General features: G+C 43.9%; 2 protein-coding genes across 2 annotated transcripts in view; one reads left to right on the forward strand and one right to left on the reverse strand.

Moving 5' to 3' along the window:
* The first annotated feature begins 601 nt into the window (after positions 1-601).
* LOC119738782 (proton myo-inositol cotransporter-like) overlaps positions 602-23,415 on the forward strand; it is a 40,594-nt gene continuing 17,780 nt past the window's right edge. Inside the window, exons 1-3 of the mRNA XM_038213741.1 lie at positions 602-783; positions 19,826-20,163; positions 23,216-23,402. Of these exons, the coding sequence (XP_038069669.1) occupies positions 19,885-20,163; positions 23,216-23,402 (466 nt within the window). The 5' untranslated portion in view covers positions 602-783; positions 19,826-19,884. The remainder of the gene's footprint in view (positions 784-19,825; positions 20,164-23,215; positions 23,403-23,415) is intronic.
* LOC119736438 lies at positions 4,535-5,467 on the reverse strand. The gene has a single exon (XM_038210456.1). It carries the CDS (start codon positions 5,465-5,467, stop codon positions 4,535-4,537), a length of 933 nt encoding a protein of 310 aa, XP_038066384.1.

The raw sequence follows: 23,415 nt of genomic DNA on the forward strand, positions 1-23,415 counted from the left end.
GCGGGTTTTCTTTTGTGGGATTGATGTCACAAAAACTCTATAAAAATGTATTTAAATCATTGCTGACAAAAAAAAATTGTCACAAAAATCTGCCAACTGGATGTTCATATTGATGTTAACGGAATCATCTATATTGTCACACCTCAATGGCGTATCCAGTTTTTATTGTCGGGGGGGGGGGGGGGTCGCACATCCGCGGCCGAATGAAATGCAGACATGCTTTTTTTCCCCTCCGGACCGTGACTTGGCCGTAAAATCAAGGGGGGGGGGGGGGGGAACTGGGTTGGTACCAAAGAGCAAAATTAATGTAGGTCACCCATCTTCGAAATGGGGTCGCTCTTTTCAAAACTGATTATGCATACGGAGAAAAATGCTAGTTTCACGGCGCACTGTAAAATGGTTTTGAGCTTATTTGTTTTTCATGTCAAAACTACTTAACCATTTAGGGAAAGGAGGCTAAGGACTTCCACAAGGAGGCTAATGCAAGGATACGTTGCTCCATTGCTCCACGGTATGGGTACAACTCACAATAGACTTGAATCAAGTCTATCAGACGGGGATCTATGCACGATCGATCCCTAACCACGTATTTTGTCGGAGACACGACTGGGTACCCGACCACCATTTCCAATGCAGATCAACGTCATCCTCGTCAATTTGTTTAAGTTTTCTCTCATTAAGTTTCAACTAAAAAGTTGACAAAATCAACAGTATTCTCTTTATTTCGTCCAGGCATACACATACCAAACGTTGTTGCGTGAAGTACTGCTTGAAAACCCAAAGGTAGGTTCTACATTTTTATCAAAAACGTTGTAGTAATTCGTGTTTTCTCCCGAAATGAGTTCTACTACTGTTTATCAAGCCTCGTGTCTGTTCTTACAAGTTGTGAAAAACGGCACACAAAATGTTGGTTGTTTACAAGTTTTAATGCCTTCAAAACTCACAAGTTCGTCATGCAACTGCTATCCAATGATTAACAAAGTTCTGGAAAGTCAGTAGGTATAAGCACACATCAATTGACTGAATAAAACTTGGTTGAGGAAACTTTCAACGTTGGAATAAGACTTGCACAAAGCAGAATGAAAACGATAAGTGAAAGGTCACCCACATGTCACACTGCGCAAACGCAGCACAGCGAGAGTGAACTCCGGTGCCAATGGCAACCAAAACTTATTAACATACTTATTTGTATGGAACGCCTGTTGGAGCTAAAAGAACAAACACTTAATTATATACACATGTACATGTCACTACAGTAGCTCCCCTCTAGATTGTAAGAGATAAATGAAACAATCGATACAAGCAGTTGATAATAACAGTCAGTGACAGTCGAATTGTTCATATTTGGCTGGCCAGTGAACTCGTCGACCAGCTCTGGTGGCTCGTTGCGGAGGAGATGGCGTCTCTGGCAATGGGGGTTGTGCAACCGGCAAAACAGTTCTCGCGGGGGCGTTCTCGCGAATCTGTCGGGAAGACGACGTTTCTGTGGCTGGGGGGTGTGATTCTGGCAAAACAGTCCTTGCGGGCGTGCTCTCGCGAATCTGTTGGGAATGCGCGTTTGTCCAGTCGTCATCAAGATACGCCACTTTCAGACGATCCTTGGCAACCGCATCCCGTCGGCCGTTGAGGTCCAAAACAAAGTATTTGCTGGCGCGCTTGATGATGCGAAATGGTCCATCATACGGAGGTTGTAGGGGTTTTTTCACTGCATCATGACGAACAAAAACGTGTGTGCACTTGTCTAGGTCAGCTGGAATGTGTGATTGTCGCTGTTGTGGCCTGGGCGGAGTGGGACGAATGTCCTGCATGTGACAACGCAGCCTGTGAACATACACACTGGGGTCGAGCTCAGCATGATCATTGTTAGGCACAATAAACTCACCAGGAAGCCTGACTGTGGTACCGTACACCATTTCTGCTGGAGAGAAACCGATATCTGACTTGATAGCGGCTCTGATGCCTAACAGGACGAGGGGAAGAGATTCCGTCCAACGTGGGTTAGCATGAGTCTTTAGCGATGCCTTGAGTTGTCTGTGTAGTCGCTCTACCATCCCATTTGCAGCAGGATGATATGATGTAGTGTGAATTCGTTGACAACTGAGCATGTCAGTGAGCATTCGAAAAAGTCGTGACTCGAACTGGCGTCCTCTGTCGGTGGTGATGGTAGCTGGTGCACCGAACCGAGAAACCCAGTGGGTAACGAATGCATGGGCCACAGTCTCAGCAGTCATGTCAGGAATGGGGATCGCCTCCGGCCAACGTGTAAATCTATCCACACACGTAAGCAGGTAGGACTGTCCGGCTGATGGTGGAAGGGGACCGACTAAATCGATGTGTACGTGTGAGAATCGTGCGTCGGGTGTGGAGAACGTACCAAGTGGCGACTTGATGTGGCGATGAATTTTGCATTGTTGGCACTTGCGACAAGTCTTAGCCCAAGCGCGAAAGTCTTTGTTAATACCAGGCCACACGAACCGTGCAGTAAGTAACTGCTGTGTGGTCCTGATACTAGGGTGCGACAGTCCATGCAAAGCGTCAAAAACTGTTCGACGAAACTGGGCTGGGATGAAGGGTCGAGGCGTCCCTGTGGAGGTATCGCATAGAATGGTACCCTGCGATGTCTGGAGGGGGACGGCAGTTAGCTGGAGAGAGGTGTCGGGGAGATGTTTCAACTCGTCGTCATCGATCTGTGCTTTAGCGATGGCGTCGAAATTGATAGTCACGTTCGTTGGTAAGGCATTAACCTCCAGACGAGAGAGTGCATCTGCCGCTGCATTATCATGGCCGCTGATGTGTCTAATGTCCGAGGTATACTGGGATATGAGGTCAAGTTGTCGAATCTCTCGAGGAGAATGGCGGTCTAGTTTGGAGTGTAGGGCGTACGTAAGGGGCTTGTGATCAGTGTAAGCGCGGAATGTCCGTCCCTCCAGCATGTGTCGGAAATACTTGATGCCGAGGTATAGAGCTAAAAGCTCTCTACCAAAAGTACTGTAGCGGGTTTCCGCTGGTTGGAGGCGCTTGGAGAAAAACGACAGTGGTTGCCAAACACCCTTGACGTGTTGCTGGAGAACACCGCCCACGGCCTTGTCCGATGCGTCGACTAAGAGGCATAACGGTGCGTCAGTCTGTGGGTGGACTAGGAGTGTTGCGTCGGCCAATGCAGCTTTCACACGCTCGAAAGCTAGCTGCTCGTTCGGCCCTAACTGAATCGGCTCGTTTTTCTTCCTCCTGTTCTTGAGCAGGTCGGTCAGGGGCTGGAGAATGTCTGCACAGTGGGGAACAAAACGCCTGTAGAAATTGATGAGGCCAAGAAATTCCCGCAACTTACTCAACGATGCCGGTTCCGGGAAATCTCTGATGACTTGCACCTTGTCAGGCAAAGGACAGACTCCATGCTGGTTGACGAGATGACCGAGGAAGGAGAGGGATGGCACGCCGAACTGGCATTTGTGGGGGTTTATGACTATGCCATATTGCGAGAGGCGGTCGAACAGGAGTCGAAGGTGTTCTTTGTGTTCAGCCTCTGATGAGCTCGCTACCAGCAGATCGTCAATGTAGGCGAAGACAAATGGTAAACCACGGGTTACCTCGTCGACGAACCTTTGGAAAGTCTGTGCCGCATTACGGAGCCCAAAGGGCATGCGCACAAACTCGAATAATCCAAACGGTGTAGTGATGGCAGTCTTACGGATGTCTGTTGGTTCCACTGGTATTTGATGGTAGGCGCGTACCAAATCAATCTTGGAGAACAGCGTGCACCCGTGAAGGTTGGAGGAAAAATCCTGCAGGTGTGGAATTGGGTAGCAGTCCGGAATGGTGTTCTTATTGAGGGCGCGGTAATCACCACACGGACGCCAATCCCCGGGAGTTGACTTAGGTACCATGTGCAACGGAGAGGACCATTCGCTACTGGAAGGGCGAACAATTCCAAGGCTAAGCATATGGTCAAACTCAGCCTTGGCAAGTGGTAGTCTGTCCGGGGCAAGTCGACGGGGTCTAGCCGCAACCGGGGGGCCATGAGTTTCGATGTGGTGCGTGATGTTGTGCCGTACCTCCGTTTGCTTATACACAGGACGCACTACATCGGGATACCGGCTAAGGAGCTCGTCGTATTGTGATGAAGCTGCATTCACAAACATGGGGCTCGCGGACGGGGTACCAGACATTATTCCTTGTATGACAAGACTAGTTATGGAATCGACAAGTCGCTGGTTCTTTACATCGACTAGTAGGTTGAACTGCCGAAGAAAATCAGCTCCAATAATAGGGGTTGGCAAGTCGGCAACAATAAAAACCCAACGGAATACTCGGCGAAGTCCCAAATCTAAAGTCAGAGACTTCTCGCCGTAAGTTACAATAGGTGAGTGATTGACCGCTTGTAGCTGTATAGAAGTAGGTTGAGCTCGTGACTTGTGACTGCGTGGCAAAACACTCACCTCAGCGCCGGTGTCAACTAGGAAACGAGTGCCTGTGGCCTTGTCAGTTACATGGAAGAGGCGACTTGTTGTATCGCTGCCAGACCGACCTGTCGCCGCTAGTCGTTGGCTTGGCCGTTTTCCTGGTTCCGTTGTGGTTCTGTGCGTCGGGAACAAGGACTGGTGCATTTTCGTGCATTAGTTCCGTACTTCCAATGATACCAGCATTGGCGGTCGCCGGATGGCTGGTTATCGGCAGAAGGGGTTGGACTACGTTGTCTGGGTCGACTGCGGGAGGAAGAGCGGGGACGGCCTTGTCGCTGCATGCCCTGTAGCTGAAAAGTCAAGGCCTGCACTTGCCGAGTCAGGTCATCAACCTTTGCGTGCAGAGTGAGTACCTCAGGGGAGGCGTGTCGTTGCGGGGGGTGGAGGGGTGGTGAAGAAACCGTGGAAATTTGCGATGCCGGCGTAGAGTGGGCAGACACCTCAACAATTTTGTCAGCCAAATCTGCCAGTGCTCCAATTCCCACAGTGTCCGCTGTGGAGGCCAAAATGGACTGGACGGTGTGGGGAAGTCGCTGTACAAACAACTGTTTCAAAATCCTCTCCTCCAGCTTGTTGTCCCCCAAAAGCTGGTGCATGCGCCGCAACAACTGCGAGGGCTTGCGATCTCCCAATTCCTCTGAAGTAAGCAGCTGGTGTAATCGTTTCTGCTCAGAAACTGAAGTGCGGCGAATGAGTTCAGATTTCAGCTTATCGTAGCAGTCCGTGGATGGGGGTGTAATCAGGATATCCCGCACCTCTTGTGCGACCTCCGGTTGCAAAGATCCGATAACGTAGGCAAAACGAGTCTCCTGGGTAGTGATATGGCGGATGACAAACTGAGCCTCCACCTGGGTAAACCACAGGGTTGGGTCATTAGGCCAAAATGGAGGGAGTTTGAGGCTTACTGCAGCTTGCATCGGCATGACAGGCGGTTGAAATGGGTTAGAGGGAGGTGGAGTTGGAGGCGGTGTACCCTCTGTCCCATCAGGTTTAACTTCCACAGACATGGCTTGTGCAGAAGGTCACAATTGTTCAAAACAGGGTCACCAGTGTAGTAATTCGTGTTTTCTCCCGAAATGAGTTCTACTACTGTTTATCAAGCCTCGTGTCTGTTCTTACAAGTTGTGAAAAACGGCACACAAAATGTTGGTTGTTTACAAGTTTTAATGCCTTCAAAACTCACAAGTTCGTCATGCAACTGCTATCCAATGATTAACAAAGTTCTGGAAAGTCAGTAGGTATAAGCACACATCAATTGACTGAATAAAACTTGGTTGAGGAAACTTTCAACGTTGGAATAAGACTTGCACAAAGCAGAATGAAAACGATAAGTGAAAGGTCACCCACATGTCACACTGCGCAAACGCAGCACAGCGAGAGTGAACTCCGGTGCCAATGGCAACCAAAACTTATTAACATACTTATTTGTATGGAACGCCTGTTGGAGCTAAAAGAACAAACACTTAATTATATACACATGTACATGTCACTACAACGTCCTTTTTGCATCGTCGTGTTGTCAACTTGAAGTTGACAGGAGCAATGTGTTTATCACTCAGCCTATATGTACTTGTACACTGTATGTCCGTGCAGTCTGTGTAGAAAAAAAAAATCTCCGGAAATTCGGTGGGCGGGGTGAGTCAATTTCCACTAGCACTAGCAGTACTTGAGTACTATTTGATAGTGGAGGGAGGGGAAGGGGAAAGAATGTCCATGCAGCATCCAGACACCATTTCTTTGGTCGACACGACCTAGCCCCACTAGTGTGGCCGTCGGTATGCTGCGCTGAACCTCTGGCCACACACCGTGGTACCGCGCGCTACTGAGGACGAAGTTTCATAAAATCTGCGGTCCGTTTCTTACATTCTCAGTTTCTGACTTTCTTATGGTTGTATTCTATGATGTTTCACCTATCACTTCTGGGATGCTTAGGTCTAATGATGTTCCATTTTCCGAGATATTCTTCAATCTTTCTGGAGCCCATATGCACTCGTGAAACGTCTGGTGATGGCAGCCATTTTGAATGGGACAAGAGATGACCTCAAACTGTGACGTCGCGTTTATGCAAATTGCTTGTCGAGCGCGCGAGGGCGCAAGTTGCAAATGCGACGGCTGTTTCCTGTACCATGCATTTATCGTCAGGGGGCCACGTGCACCGATCTCTATTCAGGATCTACGGCACAGGAAACAGCCGTCGCATTTGCAATGGCTGCCATCACCAGACGTTTCACGAGTGCATATGGGCTCCAGAAAGATTGAAGAATATCTCGGAAAATGGAACATCATTAGACCTAAGCATCCCAGAAGTGATAGGTGAAACATCATAGAATACAACCATAAGAAAGTCAGAAACTGAGAATGTAAGAAACGGACCGCAGATTTTATGAAACTTCGTCCTCAGTAGCGCGTGGTACCACGGTGTGTGGCCAGAGGTTCAGCGCAGCATACCGACGGCCACACTAGTGGGGCTAGACACGACCTAGCTTGAGCACATACAAACTTGGCCTATGCATCGTGCGGGAATTTGCATGCCTGCGCACTTGCAGTCATTTTTAGAAAAAATATGTCGGTGACTTGCTACATCACAGACAACCCGAACGTCTGCGGGTCAATCCAGGTCAATTCCCGCGCGGACCATCTATTTTTGAACCGATCGATATTGCGGTCGGCCGATATGTAATCTGATACGTTCCCACGCCAAGGCAAGGCACTATGCATACATGCTGCATACAAATGCGTATACGTGTATGTACGTGTATTGGATGATCCAGGGGATCGGCGAGCTAAAGTTCAAGTCAATTTTTTTCAAATCGGAGTTCGACTCGAAGCTTGCTTCATTTTATTTTTGACCAAAATGCAACTTGGGATTACATGTATATTCAAAGTTACATAATAGGGCCTAATACAGCAAATATGAAAGATCGTTTAGATCCCTACATCATTTGTTGTGAATTAGCTACTGAAAAACACAGTACAAAATAACCTTATTTAAGTTAAATAACTTTTCAAAATCTGCACCTGTGGTTTTTAGTATTTTACGACGATGGAAAAAAAATCATTTTTAAAGTTCTTTATCCTTTTTTCCCCGGCATATTTTTAAAGTTATATTTCATTGTCATAGTGCTAGCCCGGGGCGGATAAGCATCGTGTCTTTTTGCTGTCAGTCTTTATGGGGTTATCATTTTAAAAAATTATTGTGTTTTACAGGCATATTTTATTCATAGGTTAATTTAAATGTAAGTTATACTATTGTCAGTTCTTGCATGCTGTTTTTACTGTTTTTACTCTTTGATTTTACACCAGGACAAGAATGTGTTTGTTTTTAACTTAGATGACTAATAAAAGTACGATAACGAATGTTCACCACTTGTCAATAATGTCGAGAAGTTATAACAACAAAGGCATGAAAATAAAAGGAAATACACTTGATGCCAACTTCACGAAAGGGGTAGATCATGGGGGCAATTCCGAAGAGTCGTCAAAAAACAGACGCAAAACAAACAATCCAGATTATCATCTCCCCCAGGCTAATACATAGTCAAAAACTCGTTCTTTAAAAATCGAATCAAAGTAAGTAAGCAGTAAGCATGACAAGTCTTCTAAAAAATAGTTTTGAAATTTTTTGAATCAAATTGCAAAAGTTTTTCAGCGTTTTTACGGAGGGACTAAATTATCAGTCCAAAAATCATACCTTTTTTTCAAAATTCTTGTTTCAGCTGAAATTGGTAAATGCACGCAACGAAGATTTTTTGGAAAGAAGTCTGGGTCAAAATCAGATAAAATCAACGAAATCATAACAATCAATGTTGAGAAAACTTCACCTGAATGTCTTTTGATTTTTTACGAAGAGACAAATTCGTGCAAAGGGTGGGGAATGGGTATCGGCAATTTGCCAAAACAACAAGTGTGTGGGATTTAGTTTTCACGACCAGACAAACATCTATGGGGATTAGTTACGATACCAGTACCTCGCAATTGTTGTTCCATTATTCTGTAATTGGTACATCTTTGAAGTTTCATCTGTGTTTCAAAAGTTAGTCAGTAGTAGGCGAAATGTTTATTCCAAATCGTGACCAACTTAAAACCTCTTTTCTGACAACCACTGCAAGTTCAACGGGTGCATTATGTTATACCTGTTCCCCAAACCTAACCCTAACCATTAAACCCCAACACCTATTGCGGCAAATTCACCCCTTTGTGAAAACGCTGACAAATTGGAATAAGCGAAATCTGGATAAAGTCAACACTGATAACTCAAAACCTGAAAGTCAAACCATCCCTCCGTGGTCAAAGAAAACTGCATAGTTCTACGAAATAAAACAATATATATACCCTGATTAACCAAATTTCGAGTTGTTTCGTAGCTGCATGGGAGGCTATACTATCAAGGTTGGGGCCTTAGGCCTATATATCGCAAGTCCGACTCCTCCGATGATAAACCTGGACCCCCGCCACGCCTCGGAAGTCCGAAATTTCCAAATTATTAGGCGTCGGACTGATGAGGTGTCGGACCTAGGCGTTGGAATTTTATAAGTTATGGGCCTTATATTAGATTTTGCCGGACTTGGGGCCTATATGCGTCTGACATATATGAGGCTTAGCGGAGCCCTTAAGATTTCCCTTTAAGTCCAATGTTATTGAAAGGTCAGAAACGATGGAAAATGATGAATACTCCGAATACAAAATACTCTAAATAATTATGGAGAACTAGTGATCAAAGGCATCTTGTGAGCGAATAGTTCGTCAGTACTGATTGTTATTCTCCTCTGATGTCATTGTGTATCGTCTAAACATGAGAATGCAGTTTCTATTTTGTTGGTTTCTGACAAAGGAAGGCATTTCAAATACATGTAGTTTGCTCCAATTTTTAGAGAAAATATTCTGAACTTGCGGAAAAAGGACCCACCAAGTCAGAACGTCGGCCAAAGAGGCGAAAAAAGATATGTTTTTTTTGCATGCCTATATAGAATGTATAAGGGAGGTGTTTGGTACGCCCACGGGGGTACGGACGTGCGGATCCAGATAATCCACCCTAAGAATTTCTGTGTAATAAGCCATGCTAGAGTAAACTTTTAAATAATAAAACATGAATCAATGAAGTTGGAGGCTCACTCAGATGCCAGGTAAGGGAGCCGCTGGTACGTTCAAGTTTGACACCACCGAGGAGAAAGAGAAGGCTGCCGGCCAAGGCTAATGCAGCTAAGGAGAAGGAGAGAATCAAGGCCAAGAAGGAACGGGAAATGAAAGCCAAGATTGCAGAAAAGCCAAGAAAGCCAAAATGGTGAATAAAGTCAAGAAACCCGCGCCGAAGAAGTCACCCAAGAAAGCTGCCAAGAAAACGCCATCCAAGTCAAATATACATCTGTCAAGAAATCCTCCACCAAGCCATGCCAGCCAAGTCAACCAAGCTCAAGCCAGCCAAGAAGCCAGCCAGCAAGAACACATCAAGCAAGCAGAAGAAAGTGTCGGCCAAGCCTTCGAAGAAATCATTGAATCAACAAACTAAAACCAAAACGGCTCTTTTCAGAGCCACAACATTTTCACAAAATAGATATGAGATATTCGTTTCTGCAATTTGCATTTTTTTTTAATTTTATATTTTTCATGATTACTGTTTTTAAGTTTTCGTATAAAGCCCCCACCCCCCCCCCCCAAAAAAAACCCCAAAAACATCATTGCATGAAAATAAGATATTTTCACCCCATTCCATTCCGCGCCAGGGGACTGCGCAAAGGGTGAATAAAAAAAACCATGATATTCCAACCACCTGATTCGGAGTACTCTAACCCCCCCCCCCCCACACACACACACACAGTCGTTTTTTGCTATGCTTCCGAGGATTGGCTTTGTGTTTTCCTTTGTCCCTGTAATATAACACTCTCCCATAGACTAAGCACACAAACCTGCGTTCGAGGACAATAGGCACCTTCCTTCGAGGATCAATGGCCCCTTTGTGCTCCTTTTGTTGTCTGTCCTCAGGCGTAATGCCATGCAGGAACACGCACACCCACGCTTAATTGCACAGGCGTAGAAGTGGGGACGCGGCCCCATCCCCCATTTGCCCCCATCCCCCATTCGCCCCTCCCCCCGTCCCTAACGCCCCCTTCCCCGGGGTCTGGATAATGGTGCACGGAAAAAAGGAAAAATTAGGAACAAAGGAAATTTTATCCCCGCCCCGCCCCGCCCCAAGGGGTCGGGATAATGGGCAAGGCCAAAAGGGTCCATAAAAAATGTGCATGGAGTGTTCCCGGTGCACCGCCCCCTATCTCCCCACCCTTCCAACCTGCACTCCAACCCGCGGGCCTCCCTCACCCCACCCACTCAACCCCGTCCCGTCGCTTTGGGATAGTAAGGGACGAAAAAAAAGGCCATCAACAAACGGAATCCTTGCTTTGTAACGCTTCTTCCATAGCTCCTGCACGGGTGCATGTCTATGTTCCCCAATTCCGATGTTCCCCAATACCGATGTTCCTCGAAATCCTTACCAATATAACCCTAACCCTAACCCTAATCCTATGGATTTGGGGGAACATCGGTATTGGGGAACATCGGGTAGATCCCCTGCTCTGCTGCACGTACGTACGTGTATACTGTATACTGATCATTCGCAATTTTTGGCATTTCCTTCGAAAAATGTCCATGCATATTGCTCGCGACCATCGCACAATCAAACCGACCACCCACATGTGGCACACCATTCGACAGCTGAAAACCTCAACTATTCGGAATAAATTCATTTGAATTCGAACCAAATGTTGGAAAGAAGAAAAATAGGATTGAAGAGATGGACTCCCAGTGAGATTGGCCGAAGACGATGTCATGCGCGTAATGAAGCAAGAACTTGACAATGACGTCATCATGAGCGGAGCTGTTCGCCTAGTTGCATACGAAGGTTTCTGTGAATAGTTTGTCGGGGCCCCCACCCTCTGTCTCCAAGGGTCGGGATATAATGCAATGACCAAACTCCGCTGGATCGACGGCCTCACCAGATGGAGCGGTCTCAGCGTGGATAAACTAACTGCGGCGACCCTTCAGCGAAGGAAATCACCCCTTCACCAGTCACACAACCCAGAAGAAGTGGACGGTTGTTGCGTCAACGGGCAGTAGCCTACGACGTCTGATGATGATGATGATGATGATGATGATGATGATGAAAACAAAAGAAAATTGGGAAATTCCAGGCCCTCCCCTTCTGATGCTCCCCGGGATATTCAACCCTCCTGGTTTGGAGTACTCTAACCCCCCCCCCCACCCCCCGACTCATGCGGCCCCACCACCTCTCTCCCCCAAGAGCACGTCTTAAGATTAATAACTAAAAGAACATAAAGGACATTCCACCCTCTTTGTTTTGGGAAATCCTCCCCCCCCCCCACAACCCCTACCTGGCCTCAACGGGGTCCGCTCATAAGTCCGACGCCTCATAAGTCCGACAAAATCACATCCCCTAACCAAATAAAGGCCCATAAGTCCCGACGCCTCATAGGTCCGACGCCTAATAAATCCGATGCCTCATAGGTCGACGCCTCATAGCTCCGACGCCTCGTAAGTCCGACACTCGTTTTTCCGTTGTCGGACTTTTGAGGCGTCGGACTTATGAGGCGTCGGATCTATGAGGCGGAATAAATAAATAAAGTCCGACGCCTCATAAGTCCGAAATTTCGGACTTATGAGGCGTCGGACCTATGAGGCGTCGGACTTATGATACGGTCCCGCCTCAACCCCGGCCCGGTCCATGATATCGCAGTAAAAGAAAGTCTGGTCGGGAACGTCACTGCACCAAATTAAAAGACAAACTTCACTTGTTGGAAAAAACAATTTCAGCCCTCTTGGCGTGGTTTGAACACCACGCTCCGCCCCCCCCCCCCCCCCCCCCCCCCACCGCCCCATCCCCAGGGTCGGAATATGGTATCCAGGGCAGGGGAAAGGAAAAAAGAAAGTGGTATTCCCAATAATAAAGTCACATCATTTATCAGAAAACAAAACATCTTGATTATTTGGTTACTGCTCTATGTTCCGACACCCCTATGTTCCGACAACCTAGATTGTGTTACTCCCGGTTAGGGTTAGGGTTAGGAATAGGAATATGTGCAGTCGGAAGTTCGGAACATAGGGGTGTCGGAACCTCACCCTTTCATTTAACAATTTTGACTCTGTCTTCGGCAAAAGGAAGCGGACATCATTCTGTTGCTTTCAGCATGTAAATTTCTGGCAGGTGCATCCTCCGATGTAGGCCTACAGTGATATTATTCATAAAACTGAAGGAGTCTGGCCGAAAATTGGCCGAAGTAGATGGCATGCGCGTAAGCAAGAATTTCATGATGATGCTATAATGAGCGGCGCTGTTTACCTAATTTGCATATCAAGATTTCTGTGTTGGTGGGGGCCCCCACCACCCACCGCCCACTAGGGTCGGGATATGTTGCAAGGACCGAAAAAAGAAAGGGAAATTCCACCCTCCTCCTTTTGAGCCCCCCCCCCCCCCCCCCCCCGGATTTTAAGCTTCCTGGTTTTGAGTACTCTAACCCCGGCCCCCCTCTACACTCACGAGGCATCCTCCCCCACGCCCCCCCCCCCCCTCCACCGGGAACCCCTTATGTGCACTCCCCTTCCATGGGGTCCTGATATGGTGCAGGTGTAAGAAATGAAAGACAGGAAATATTCCATTATCCTGGTTCTCAGTACCCCCCTCCCGTTCCTTTCCCCCCACCCAGGGGACCCCACCCCGCCCCTCAAGGTATGTGCAATGGCCATTCAACCAAAGAATGTGCATATTCCACCCACTGTGTCTTTGTTCCCCCGCCCCCCCCATCCCCTCCCCCTCCCCCTCCCCACCCCACCTGCAGGCCTCCCCCACCCCACCCGCGGGCCATCACCACCCCAACCCACCGCCCAACCCCGTTGCATCGGGATACAGGGTAAAAGGGACAGAAAAAAAGAGACACACACACATTTCATCAAATGGGATCCCTTTAATCAAACGGGATCCCTTTAATCTTCGTAACCGTCTTTCACTGAGCTATATATATCTCCTGCGCGTTGCACGTGTTTATATCACGTGATTACTTCACTATCATTCGCAATTTTGGGCAGTTCTAGCGAGCAATTTTTATGCATATTGCTCGCGACCATCGCCGTATCAGACCGACCACCCACATGTGCCACACCATTTCAAAGCTGAAAACCTGTTCTATATGGAACTAATTCCGGTTTTCTCGAGAAGAAAGAAATTTAGGATTAAAAAGATGGACTCCCTCGAAAAATAAGAAGTTTTGGTTCCTAAAAAAAAAAACGCTAAAAAATTTTTCAACTGTCAAAACTCAAGCAATAGTTCATCGATTTTGACGCTTTCTTCGGCAAAAGAAAGCAGATATCATGAGCTTTTCTACTGTAAATTTCTGGCATGTGCACTCTCCGATGCTTAATGATTTCATTCATAAAACTGAAGCGAGTCGGGCTGAAATTGATGGCATGAGCGCAAGCACGAACTCAACGTTGACGTCATAATGAGGGGCGTGTTGACCCCAATTTGCATAGGTGAATTTCCGCGATAAGTTTGTATGTGTTGAGTAACTCCAGCTGACATGTTCCATATTCATTCGCATGTATGATGTAGCGCTGGAGGAAAAACCTGTTTGTTAGAATGTGGTAGCAAGAGACCCTAAAAATATGGCCTCTCAAAAATTCTTCATTTTCACCTCTAATATCCTACCCCAGAGTTCATTTACATACCTCATACATTCAGCAGTCATTTACGAAGCCTAATGATCGACTTGAAACAGACGGCTGTCTTCCATTTTGTTTTACTAATTATGTAAATGTATGCATCACGTGATGACATCAAAAATACATTGCGCGCGTGATGTATGTGGGTACCACACCGCTTTCAGGCGCCGCAAGTGAGTTCAATTTTCGTTTGGTGCATTGCCGTGGAGGGCTTTTTTTGGGGGGGGGGGGGAATGAGGAAAAAAACATCAATTACCTGGTAACTACTACCTTTTATACTTAACACACGCAGACACCTCCATACGATTGTACCCAAAAAAATTCCCAAAATGAAAAAATCCCTTACCTACCTACCCTATTTTCAAATGCCATGTCCTAATCGGAAGCAGAACTATTTTGTTTTGGCCTTAAATTAAGGTTCTGTAGGCCTACATATTTTTTTAATCTGTTTTGTTAAAAAGTTGTGTCCTATTTTTAGTCCGTGTGCCCTGTGAACAGTATGGTGCATATTACTGTGAAAGTGCTTATTGAAATTGTAAGATATATATCCCTAAGGCAAAATAAAAAAAAAAACATGTTTAGCGTCCTGCCTCTTTGACAAAAAGGAAGGAGGAGGCCCTTTTTTTTTTTTTTTTTTTTTTTAAATGGCCGCCCAACACATTTTTCAAGACAACGCAGCCGGGCTATTTTTCAAGATGGTTATCAGCTTTTTTCAAAATGGCCGCCACTTGGACTCAGGAAATGACATATTGGCTTCTTATGGGCAAGATGCAACAGAAAATGAGACTATTTCCACAGCTTTATACACGGTATAAAAGTCTAAAAATACGATTTCTTTCGTCAGAGATCGTTAAAATTTATCAATTTTTGTCTTTTAAAAAAAAAAAAAAAAAAAAAAAGGAGGCGGCCTCTAAAAAGGAAGCGGGCGGGGACGCTAAACATGTTTTTTTTTTTTACTTCGCCTAATAATAAACTTCACTCACAAAACCCCTTGACAATGGCTATGAAAAAAGAAGCAGCAAGTACTTACAGAGTCAGTCCATTGAATTACCGTACGTTATTTTAATGAGATCGTTGAGTGTAAACTGTTCATTTAAGGGATCACATAAATTGTATGGATAATACAAATGCAATAATGGAATTATGTTGCAGTGCTCAGACAAAACATTTGTACGGGAAGGGAAAAAAATATTCCATTCAGCTTGCAGCAAGCAATGCAAACATGTGGGCAGGGATTGATAGTCGAGTAAATGATCATAAGGTTTTATCATAAAAAAAGTGTCAAATGGATGAAATATGGTTGTAAGTGACGCTTCAGTTATTAACACAGCTGTTTTAAATGTATGTACATGTATGTATGGTGTACATGTGTCATTGAAGCGTGTATCTTAATAAAGGCATAGGGATAATTAATAGGATCATTTGCATAATTTGCATTCATCCCAAAGTAGCCTACCAAATTATTATCAAAAGCTCACCTGTACTTGTTTAAAGATTGTATTGTTACTAGTGCATTTACGGTTTAAAGAGAAAAACAACATTTGCAAACATCGAAAAATAAAATGACCAAGTTTTTACGAAATACCTTACAGGATGTTGGTAAATGACAGTCTAAAGCATCCTGTAAAATTATGGCACCTGGTGTGAAGTCATTTTCAAGAAAATTATATTTTTGTTTACATTTCCAACGGTGGTCGGCCGAACACCGTAGGAAAAACCTAACTATTTTTCACTACTGCTCCCAATTTACCATTTTTTTCAGTCCAATTTTGTTTGCTAATTGGTTTTATGTTCATGAATGGGTGCAGGTCAGCTAGACTGGTTCCCTTAGCGTACAATTTTCCGGCATCTGTAAATTGATCCATTTCATCTTCAGTGGAGTCAGGGAACCAGACTACTTGAACATTTGTGTTTTTCTTGGTTTTTCCAGCATTTTCAAAAACAAAACTTCAAACATGTCAGTGTAACAATAATTTGATCTATTATACTAACCCCTCAAATAGTTCATTTCTGAAAATTAAAGCATAAGCCAATGATGTACATTCCCTTTAACAGGAACCGGACCCATACCCTACTGAAGTAAAACATGGGTACCCGTAAAAGAAACCCAAACCCAAAATATGTTTTGGTTTTTCCATGTGTAGCCTGGTTTTCATTTTGAAAATCTGCCACAAATGGCATTGCAAACCTTTCTTTTTTTATGTGTGAGAAGTTATACTTATGATGTAAGTAATTTGCAAAATTGGTCACAGGCACCCAATCCCATCTGGAAGGGGTTCATGACATCAGCGGTCAGGTACTTGGTACAAATGGGTACCCGGTTCCAATTCACACCCCAACACTAAACAGATCTTGTGAAATCATAAAATGATATTTTTGTTAAAGCCAGAGTCCATCATTTGCAGCTATCCAAAAAGTAGCTGGCGTTATTATTGTTGAAAAACATACTTGGTTGAAAGATAGTAAGGGGACTAAAGTAAAAAGTAAAGTCTGTCCCGAGCCAATGTGGCTCATCAGGCCGGCGTTTATCTCCGGTTTCAGTAGCATGAAACGACTGAGAATATTTCTACTTCCCCTGGATGGGATGCTAGTCCATCGCAGGTTACTCCCCAGCTAATGCCGGTACCCATTTATACTCCTGGGTGGAGAGGGGCAAGTGGGGGTGAAGTGCCTTGCCCAAGGACACAATATATGACCAGCGGCTGGATTTGAAGCCCGGACCCTCTGATCATGAGTCACGAACCCTAACCACTAGGCCACACACTCCCTTAGTAAGGGGACTAAACTCCCTGTGAAATTATTCTCTCTGGCAAGCTGTCATTTTGAAGAACTCAACGAAAGAAGGCCTTTCCAACGGTGCGTCTTAAGAATCACCGTTGGACATTTTCGTTAGTAGTTCGTTTTTTTATTCGGCGAAGCACGACACACGTGCGCGCAGATCTGCTGTAATTCGTCGGATCGGTGCGGGACATCGCGTAGCTGCAATTGGCTAGCAAAAAGCTGTCTCGGATGCTGAATTCAGGCCCAATTCAAAACATGATTCCACAACTTTTGATTTGAAATTGAGATCCTAGAATGTTGTTTTTCTCGAAATATGCAGCTGAAGCTGAGCTGAAACTTCATCAGGTTAGTTGTTCAGCACCCTTCTTTAGATTTTGAGCACTTTTGTTGCTTCAAACGAACAAAATGCACAAATTACAAATGATGGACTATACCTTTAATGTAAAATGCCACAACACAGGTCAAACAAAAGCTGGAATAAGTACCATGCGATAAATTATGATCATACAATTAGGAAAATCAAATTTTAAATATCTTAATGTAAATACCGGTACAATATATATTTACATAGGGGTTGTATCTATAGATTGCAAAATTTCTTAAAATATTTGTTCATAAAAACACCTACCCACACCTACCCAGTATTCTACTGACCTTGGGAGCTTTATGAATATCATTTCAGATAGTTTGCATGCATATTTCATGGCATGCGATAATTGCCATAAGGCCAGACTACATAGTGTTTGCAGATGTAATGGAATTTGTTGGAAGTACTTGTCCATGTACACGTTCACTAAGGCCAAATAAAAAAAAAAAACATGTTTAGCTTCCCCGCCCGCTTCGTTTTTGGAGGCTGCCTCCTGTTTTCTTTTCTTTTTTAATTGAAATGAAAAAAAAAACCAATTAGAGGTTCGCGTTTGTTGAGTTACAAACGCAGAGTGGTCGGGCTGGCATATTTTCTTGTGTTTACAGTGACTTAATCATAATTGAACTGCACAATACCCCTCCCATTACCCTGCATCCATTACCCTGTGTTTTTCACATAGAAAATCACACAACCTGCAGTTGAACTTGTTGCTACCTCGACAAGACTTGTAGGCCTATCAGGAAGCGCACATATGGTGCTGCATGGATGGCTACTCAAGCATACAACCAGTTGGGACTATTGGTAGACTTGCCGGAGCCTCTAACGTCGTTGGAGTTTATGCAACATATGCTAATCATATCAAAAAATGGCTTTCTTGTTTTTTTTTCTTTTGCATACGACAGAAAAGTTTGTGGCTACACGCTGTGGAAATATTAATTTTCAGCATTCAGATACAGTGTATGAGAGGAAAACTGGTGAGGCGCGATTTCAATCGGTTATGGAAAGAAATCTTGTTTTCCTTTTATTTGAGGCTAATTTCTATATTTTGAATTCACCTAACTTTGACCTTCCGGCAGCCCCGGAAGGAAAGGTCAAACGACTTTGACTTCCGGATGATAACGTCATCACACTGTTTTTGTGTCTAGCATTCCTCACTAAACACTTTTATAATATATGTGTCTGTAGTAAAATGCTTCCGCTTTTGAGCTACATGTATATTCAGTTTTTACTGCACTTCCGGTAACACCGGAAGTAAAGGTCAAGCGGTTTTGTGTCTGGGACAAGAAATGTTCCTCACGGCATAGTCTACAACCTCACTAAAAACGAACACGATACTCTATTTAGTTCAAAAGATATACTCAAACTATTTTGTCAAAATTTGCCCTTAAATCGCTTGTAATTTGATACCTGATGACGTCATGATGGCGTAACAAAAATTATAACATCTTCGTAACAAGGTAGAAGTTCACACAAGGTTTTGTGATCATACCGTGAACCGTTCGGAAGAAATGTTGCTTTATTTTGATTTCAGGCTAACGTCTTCATTTTGAATTCATTTAACTTTGACCTTCCAGTAGACCCGGAAGTAAAGGTCAAGCGAGTTCACGTACAAGGCAAAAAATGTGAAGCGATTAATGGTCTATCTGATTACAGAATACAAACATCATTGAATGTTTTGTTCAAGAGTTATAAGTGAAAGTATTTGGTCACTTTTTCAGTTAAAATCACTTGTAATTTGACACCTGATGACATAATCATGACGTCAGAGTAATATGCACCACTTCGGATGAGGGTCGGTATATATTGAAAGTTACAAGTTCATACCATATACCATTTAAGAGAAAACCCGCGGAGAAGTATTGTCCGGAAAAAAGAAAAGAAAGAAAGATTAATCGCAACAAATCCAAAGAGTGGTCGGGTTGTGCCCGACCACTCAAAAATGATAAATGTTAAACAGTGACATCATTTTGGCCTCTTTGTCTTTTGCATCTAGCCCATATACATGTTTGTAAAGCTGGTATGTCATTTCCTGAGTCCAAGTGGTGGTCATTTAAAAAAAAAAGAAGAAAAAAAGGAAGGGCCGCCTCCTTCCCTTTTTAAAAAAGGTAGGACGCTAAACATGTTTTTTTATTTGGCCTAACGCTGCAATTAAATACAGGTAGTTGATTTTTTGACTTCCTTTTTTTCTGAATTAACTTGACATTTAAGTAAGATTTGAGGCTTTGCATGGTGGAGATACTAAATAATGAAAAGTTTGCGGAAACACCATGTGCGAATAATTTCTCAACTAAGAGAATGGTTCTGAAAAGAACCAGAGGTATAAACTCGACGTTCCGGTCAGTATGCTCTGACCGTCTGCAGGACATTTATTGTCTGCCACTAGTAGCAGAAACTGCAAGTAGTAACCACATGTCCATGACCAATGCTTTTGTAGTAAAACATCAACAACAAAAAACGCACTAAGAATTTGTATTGTGTTCTCTACATCATCTAGTCGACACAGCTCACCAGGGATGCAGAATCAGCAATGAGAAATGATAGCACAGCTAACCAATGCTTGAGATGACCAGTATGCTGACCGATGCCAAGCCGGGCAGTGACGACACGGCCGATGGTAACGACAACCCCGATGCCAGCATGAACGGTGACTCGTCAAAGAGGGCGCTGGTCCGCCCCTCGTCCCCGCCCCCCATCACCGGCTTCACCAAGGTGCTAGTTGCCTTTGCGGCCCTCGGGGGCTTTCTCTTCGGATACGACACGGGCGTGGTGTCGGGCGCTATGATCCTCCTGAGGCAAGAGTTCAATCTGAACACACTTTGGCAGGAACTAGTGGCAAGTATAACCTCTCTTCTGTCTTTTGGTATTTCATTTATTTATTTATTTCTTGTTTATCCTGGGAAGACTTTTCAGTGGAACACTGTTTTTCAAAGGTGCAGTTACAACAAGCATAGGATAGTATATAAAATAGAAAAACAAGCAATACAAACATTACAAAGATATAATTAAGAAGATTAATAAACAGTAAAATGAGACAAGGTTAATCACGGTTGTTACATTGGCAGTAAAAAGACAAAAACAAGACATACATGTACCATATAATATCAAACTATCAGGTTCGTGTAGAGGCGCTTAAAACTGGCAAGAGTGGGAGGCAACGGATGTTTAAGTGTCGCAGGGAGGTTGTTGAAAGAATTAACTCCACGAGACGAAAATTTACGTTTTCCTGAGTTAGATTTGGATAACGAAGAAACTAGATTACCTTGAGAAACAGACCCGGTATTGTATGAGTGGGTACTATGGTAGAAACAAAATAAAAACAGTTACAAAGTTGAGGAGGCAATTTGGATGTTAAACTCTTATATACTAGAGTAGTTAAGTAAAAATCTCGTCTTTCACTTAGAGATTGCCATCTAAGAGTAGATAAAGCCTAGATATTTGGCCAGAATGTTGATCCAAAATATTTATGAACTATGCAAATGAATAAAATTGAGCTTTATTACCACTTACAGAGACGCATTGCATATGTGGGTATTGGTCCGTGTGTCTGGCGTCTAGCACCCACAATAACTTACATTCTTACTAAATTTGCACAAAACCATCATTGTCTTCATGTAACTGCCAGACGTAGGGCAGTGTTTGGGTTCCTCCTGCAGTGGTGTAACTAGGGAACCCGGGGATGCATACATTTTTCAAGGGGGCACTAAAGGCAAATGAAACGTATCATTTCAACAGTACAATATAATCTTTTTTCAATTTCAAATTTGTTAAATGGGGGCTAAGGGGGGTGGGGAGGCACGGACATCTTCTGTTGGGGCGCAGGTTATGACGTAGGCCGTGCAATGGTTTGATTAATGAATGCCGCGTGACCTACAATCCTCCAATCAAAAGACAAGGATTTACTTGGGTGTTATATAAAAGTTACTATTGCACCGAGTCGATAGATGAATCTTTTCTTTTAAAAAAAGTAACATATTTTTAACCAGCTGTATGAACATGTACAGTGTAATACATGTACACAGGAGGTTGTTCATGCTGCATAAAATTGTGCATGTCCTCATCAACCCCATACAGCACCTTTTCAATTTCATGTGTTTTTTTCATTGTTGAGAATTTTAGAATGAGTGAAATAGATCTGAACTCTTAAAAATCAAATACCCTGATAAGGCCCAAAAAAAAGTCTCCGGTTTCTGGTATGGAGCATGCCCAAAAAGTGGTGCGGTGACGCGGCTTTTATTTATTTTTTTTTACCATTTTTTTCTTCTTCAAATGTCCGGTGATGACTGCAAATGGTGCCCGACTAAACTTAGTGCAAATATATGGGAGTCCAGAGAGGCCACATGAAGCTTATTCTCGATCGTAACCCCATCTAAAAACACGTTAAATTGTGCAGCAATAGGATTCCAGTCAAACCAGTGAGTTTGGCAGTTTTGAGACGCCATCTTTCATTGAAAAAAAAACTTTTTCATTTTGCCGACGCGCATGGCTACGGCGACGCGCGCGCATACCAGAAACCGGAGACTTTTTTTTTGGCAGAATCATGCAATCACATCCCTTTCAGCATTCAGGGGAGTCACAAGAACAAACCAAAAAAACGAATTGAAGTGCAGTGGTGTTATCACTAATTATCACAAACTGATCAGTTCATTACCATATGATGTATGTAATTGGTTAGGCATAAAGTGACTGTGTTTACATTTTGTCATATCAAAATAGCCAATATTGATTTGAAATGACAACAGCTGTTCATGCCAGACAAATAGTTTGTTCTGGTTAATTATTGAAAGACTTACGACAGTCGATTAAAGAACTCAACTCAAAGCAATCACTCACTAGCAATCAAGTTGTGATAGTAGGCCTATAGGAACTTGTTCATCATCAAACAATTAAATCAGCAATTTCAATCAAGAGCTACATTGTATGGATGGATGGTTAACAATAGTTGGATCAACTTTAATCCGATGCGCATTAGTTGGCACAGTCATATAATGGACTAGTCTATAATGCTATTAGGAACCGGCCCACTGCATTTTATGTATGTGATTTCATAGCTGGTTTCCAGTAATACATAGGCGCAAAAACAACATCAAGACACAACTAGTTGAGGCCTCACATGGTGGAGGACGCCCAAAAAATGGGAATTATTTGCTGACCGAAATCTTGAGTTTATGCCACTGGTTCTCTTCAGAAACATTCTCTGTATTTTTTCAGAGTACTTACATGTACATGGTGTTTCCTCAAATGTGACCATCTTAATGTCACATTGTGGTCACTTTTCTCTAAATTTCAAAAAGAAATCACAGATGAATTCTTTTTATTAAGTCTCTTTAAACTACCAAATTTCGTGAAACCTAAACCATGCTTTAACAAAATGTAATAACGGCCATTGTTTGAATAGAGGCATTTATTGGCACGTTGCTATTAGTGCGCAGGCATTACTTACATCATGAATCGACCACTAGTCAACTAATACTCACCCCAACATGGGCGACGTCAGGATTTTTTCCAGAGGGGGGCTAAGCACGAGTCCCCCGAAATCCCTGTACTTTTCCAGCATATTCTCGATTTGTCATTTTTCTAGGGTGGGCAGGGACATTTGCCCCCCTCCCCCAAACCATTAAATTTACTGCAATGTGACTTTGCGCCTCTTTCTTTTTTTCCCTCTTTTTTTTTTTTTTTTTTTGGTGCTTTTTCAGGAGGGGGGGGGGGGGAGGGGGCAAAGACCCCTCGCCCCCTCCCCCACTCATGACGCCCATGCACCAGAAACCTGCTTGATTTAGGATTCCGTTGTAGGTACATTCAGCACAGTGGCAGTTAGGGGTAATTTCGCACACAAAAATTCCCAGTTTTTGTATAAAGTCAGTTGTCTCATATTCGCTCTTTTTAGGTCAGTGTTACTATCGCAGCAGCAGCCGTTGCTGCGCTCTTTGGCGGCAAACTGAACGATGTCTTCGGAAGGAAACCAGTGATTCTCCTGGCCAGCGCTATCTTCACGACGGGGGCTGTAGTCATGAGTATATCACAGAGCAAAGAAATCCTACTGGTCGGCCGGATCATCGTGGGTCTGGGTGTAGGTAAGGCTAGGTC

This window comes from Patiria miniata, unplaced genomic scaffold (assembly GCF_015706575.1).
Source record: "Patiria miniata isolate m_02_andy unplaced genomic scaffold, ASM1570657v1 HiC_scaffold_3, whole genome shotgun sequence".
Classification (NCBI taxonomy): Eukaryota; Metazoa; Echinodermata; class Asteroidea; order Valvatida; family Asterinidae; genus Patiria; species Patiria miniata.